This window comes from Morone saxatilis, unplaced genomic scaffold (genome assembly GCF_004916995.1).
Source record: "Morone saxatilis isolate NCDOM2014 unplaced genomic scaffold, NCSU_SB_2.0 Contig0, whole genome shotgun sequence".
Lineage (NCBI taxonomy): Eukaryota > Metazoa > Chordata > Actinopteri > Moronidae > Morone > Morone saxatilis.
Genome location: NW_023339650.1, coordinates 7,340,695 through 7,345,016, shown reverse-complemented (window position 1 = coordinate 7,345,016; position 4,322 = coordinate 7,340,695). Strand labels below are relative to the sequence as shown.

The 4,322-nt window shown below is 39.3% G+C and overlaps 1 protein-coding gene and 1 non-coding gene across 2 annotated transcripts; both read left to right on the top strand.

Annotated features, from left to right (window-relative positions):
• On the top strand, nucleotides 1-4,019 carry bloc1s5 (biogenesis of lysosomal organelles complex-1, subunit 5, muted; the record flags this gene model as incomplete). Its single annotated transcript, XM_035654987.1, is given in 5 exon segments — nucleotides 1-377; nucleotides 568-650; nucleotides 1,595-1,724; nucleotides 2,411-2,469; nucleotides 2,828-4,019. Coding segments are annotated over 5 exon segments (465 nt in total). The 3' UTR covers nucleotides 3,002-4,019.
• On the top strand, nucleotides 1,306-1,463 carry LOC118325195. The gene has a single exon (XR_004796593.1). It is a non-coding gene; the product is annotated as a U2 spliceosomal RNA (small nuclear RNA).
• Nucleotides 4,020-4,322: the final 303 nt, after the last annotated feature.

Sequence of the window (4,322 nt, the reverse complement as noted above, 5' to 3'; positions counted from 1 at the left end):
CTCTCTCTCTCTCTCTCTGAGATGTGACACCCCTCTTTCAGCTCTCCCTCTTGGTTCAGTCCACGGCCTCGTACCCGGAAGAAGTAGTAAACATTTGCAGTCAGCTGACTTCTGTTCACCTGACTGCAATTAGCAGAACACCATTGCATTGATATCCCCAGTGTAGCTGACTTACTACTATATCGTTAAAGGATAGGCTACGTTAATGACTGCTGGCTTAGTTAGTAGCTAACTAGTATTTCGCTTTTCACCGTTAGCTGCCAGTTAGCTTAGCATTTGGAGCATTTAGTAAGTGTGTAGCATTAGCTGGTGGAGCTAGCTGAACACTGAACACTCAAACCAAAGTCAGCAGGGGAACATGGACAAGATTGCTCAAGGTGAGTGAAATCCACAGTGCGACAATCATACATGTTATAGCATGCAGGCTATCTAACACAACATTGGCATGCACAGAGTGAAGTGTGCCTGCTACAGTATTGTTTAAAAATATGATATGAACTTGTTCTGCCCTGTGTGTCTGCCTTCTCGTTGAAATTGAACTGACTGTGAGCTGTGTTGGTCCTGCAGATGTGGGTGATATCCAGTCCCGACTGTTGGACCACAGGCCGGTCATCAATGCAGAGATCCGATACTTTGTGAGAGAGTTTGAGGTACATGACATGAAGTTATGATGATGTGTTTTAAAGCTGCAAACCATTTCAGAACTCTATAATTGCGTACAAATGAGAGGTGACACTGCCCCTTTGTGTTTGGCTCTTGGATTCGGTGCCACTGAGGACAGATACTGGACTTTTTGCCATTATTTTATTTTTTTTTATCTTTCAACATGTCACATCAGACACTCACAATTGATTTTTTTTTAGTCAAATTCACATCCATTTAAGTGTCACTAGTTAGCTGCCACTTTCTTGCCCGTATTAGAATAACATCAACCGTGGATGTTAAAAATCCCCTGAAGGCACACATTTCATAAGGCCCACATCATTTGTGTTATCTGTGACATTCTGGGTCACAAATAAAATGAAAACATATTTTTGTAGTTTTTAACCATTCAGCCCAACAAATGACCTGCAAATTTCAATATACTGTAATTATCTCCACTATCAGCTATTTCATTAAGAACCTAATTTAGTTTTCCTCACGGAGTAAAAGATTCTGTCTTTTGTATTTAGTGCAAATTGACAAATAACCTCTTTAGTGGAATGATCTATATATACGGTACTTTAAAAATACAGTATTGTCTCTGATAAGACAGGAAATCATTTCAACTGTTGAAATAATGTTATGTTTTTTAAGCAACATGTTATCGTTCCTTGGCATTTTGGCTAAGATCAAGTGTACTATCTGTTATCGTTTCATTATGTTCTCTATAAGGGAACAACATGTTAAACAGAGTTTTAGATTAGATTTTTACTCCATGCACTGACCTGATGTTGCGGTAACATTAGAATGCTGCACTCCTAACAAATTTTCCCCCGGGGATCAATATAGCATTTCTCATTCTGATTCTGACTGTTGGACTAAGTGATAAGAAGCATATGATTCCAGCATGTGACGTGTGTGTGACACAAAGCTTTCCTCTTCTGCTGTTTAGGAGAAACGTGGACACAGAGAGAGCAGACTGCTGGAGAACCTCAATAAAATGGTGCTGGAAACAAATGAGCAAATGCTGCCCACCAGTTTAGAAACCATCGCCCAGCAGCTGTCTGACGTCACTAAACGGTGTAAGTCTCTTCTCTCAGATTCACACTTTGCTAAAATTGCATAATGTAATGCTTGACCCAACAATCTAATCAGACACTTGGATTTGTTGCCACGTCTTCAGAAAGAAATTGCAATTAAGTATTTTGTGTTGGCAGGTTTACAGATGTCACATAAGCCTGTGCCATTATCAAAACAATGAGCTGATTGTCGTAGGATATTCACCAGCAATGTATGTAACCTTAAGATAAGATGTAGATAAGATGTTCCCTTATTGATCCCCTGTGGGAGACATTTGAGTGTGACACTGCAGCACAGGGGAATTGTAGTGCAAAAAGTACAGAAGTACAAAAATACAATAAAGAATAATAAAATATATATATAATATTATAAAGATATAATAGAAAATATAAAGACTGTAATGAAAATATATACACCAGAAAGTAAGAAATATGGTGTGCAAAAATATTTGAAACAGTGTATAACTGACTGTAAATGTGCAGTGATTACAAGGTAAGGTTTGTGCAAAGAGTTGAAGAGAACATTTTCTAAATCTAAAAAACACACTTTCATATAATTGTACTATATTTTGACACAACAAACCTAGTTTGCAATCTTGAATGTTTTTTTTTTTTTATTGTGTTGTGTTAGAGTAAATGTACTTTTTGAATATAAATATTAAGATCATTTCTTTGCTTTTCTCCCACAGTGGAGGCTGCAAATCACATGGCGGAGAGAGTCCAGCAGAGGGAGCTAGAGGCACAGCAGGTAAAAACAACTCAAGATAAAGGACTTGTACAGAGCAGGTGGACACAATATTATAGCTCTGAAAAAACCTGATTGGATTGCAGATTGTTCAGGCTTTATTGTGTCCCCTGTGTATATAATGTCCAGACACCACAATGAGCCCCCATATCTGCCTTACATCATCAGCATCTTCAGTGTAGTGAATGAATGTCGTCAAATTTAAAAACAGCTGTCTTAATCTCTTACTATAATTGTCCACAAAAAGAACTGCTCAAGTTGTGCAGTTAAAGTTTTCTAAAGATAAAAATTGGTGTGAGACATTTGCAAAAACTTTGTGCCACCTTTTTTGTTGCGTTCTCATCTTCCTGTGTCCCTCCAGAGCACGCAGCTGCAGGCGAACATGGAGCGTTTGAAAGATGAGTGGGCAGAGTTTCTGAAGGAGCAGCAGAGATTAAAGGAGGAGGTGGATGAGGAGCACGCCAAGGCCGTAGGACAGCTCAGCACTCAGTACTGCGAAATGAAGAAGGACTTGACCAAGTTTCTACCCCTCTAATCAGCGGATGTTTGCGAGGGTGCGAGTAAACAAACACACCTTCTCTTATTACGCGAACGCTCGTGTTTATTATGAACATGGACCGGTCCGTTCTGCACGTGCGACACGAAGCTATTGGCTTCGGTTGATGTACTTGGTGGTTGGCATGAAAATGTTTTGCTCCGGCACAAGACTCAACATTTTCCAAATCATAAATATGAAAGTGATTAACAATGTGGCATTTTCACAGGCCATCAAACTCAAGTTTTCTGTCTTTAGCACATGGAATTTTCACAGCCCCTAAAAAGTCTGGAACATGTCTTTTTTAAACAAGCAATCATTTGATTGTTCCTTGGCCGTGAAGTTTTCAACATTTCAAGATTTTTAATGGATGCCTGCCTGAAGGGTGCTGATGATAAATTTGCATCGGCCTCTAGTTGAAAGGAACCCTGGCGTTTGGCACCAAGGCGAGATATTCTAAGCACCGAAAGCGACATCATTAAATGTTAGAAAAGCCCTTCTGAGCAGGTGTGTTTAAAGCACAGGTCATGTGTTGTAGAAACGAGCTCAAACAGAACCGTTTCCAGAACATATCATCCCTCACCAGCTCTCCGGTGTTTGGAACATTCGACCTCTGACATAAACTTCAAGTAAACCAACTGTCTATGAAGTAACTTTCATTATAAAAAGCTCTTTGCTGACACCAATTTGAATGATCCGCAGCAGCTGTTTTTTGTTTGCTTTGCCACCTCAAATCTGATTTCAATGAGTCACAAATCCAACATTTTCACTGCTGTTTAAACAGAGGAAACATAAATCAGATTTTGTTTTCTGATTTGAACTTCCTTCTGGTTTTCAGTGCTTGTCTTGCTTTATGCTTAGAGTGCTTAAAATTAATGATAAACACAAACTCCATGTGTTCATTTGTGTTTATCCCTTTCTGCTAACTAGATTAATTGCGCACAGATGCACATGTTTCAGCACAGCAAGCACACTATCTAAAAGTTGTAATATGAGCTATAAAAGAAGTGAAATCATGTATGTTGGTCTTGACCCTGATGATGTTGATGTTAGACTCCAGACAATGTTGGGTTGTTGGACAGGTTAATGGATGGGTGGGCACACTGGGCACATTCCTGGCATGGCTGAGAACAGAGTTCATCTCAGACAACGTAATAGAACAAATATTTTAGAAACCCCCCACCCTTTCACACTCCTTTAAAATGCTGAGACACCTCAACTGCTAAACGTCACATCTGAAGAAGCAGGATTGGACTTCACCTCATCCATCAGCTGAAGTAAAATATTCTGTAAGAAAAATAAGAATAAAGCAAAACAAGCC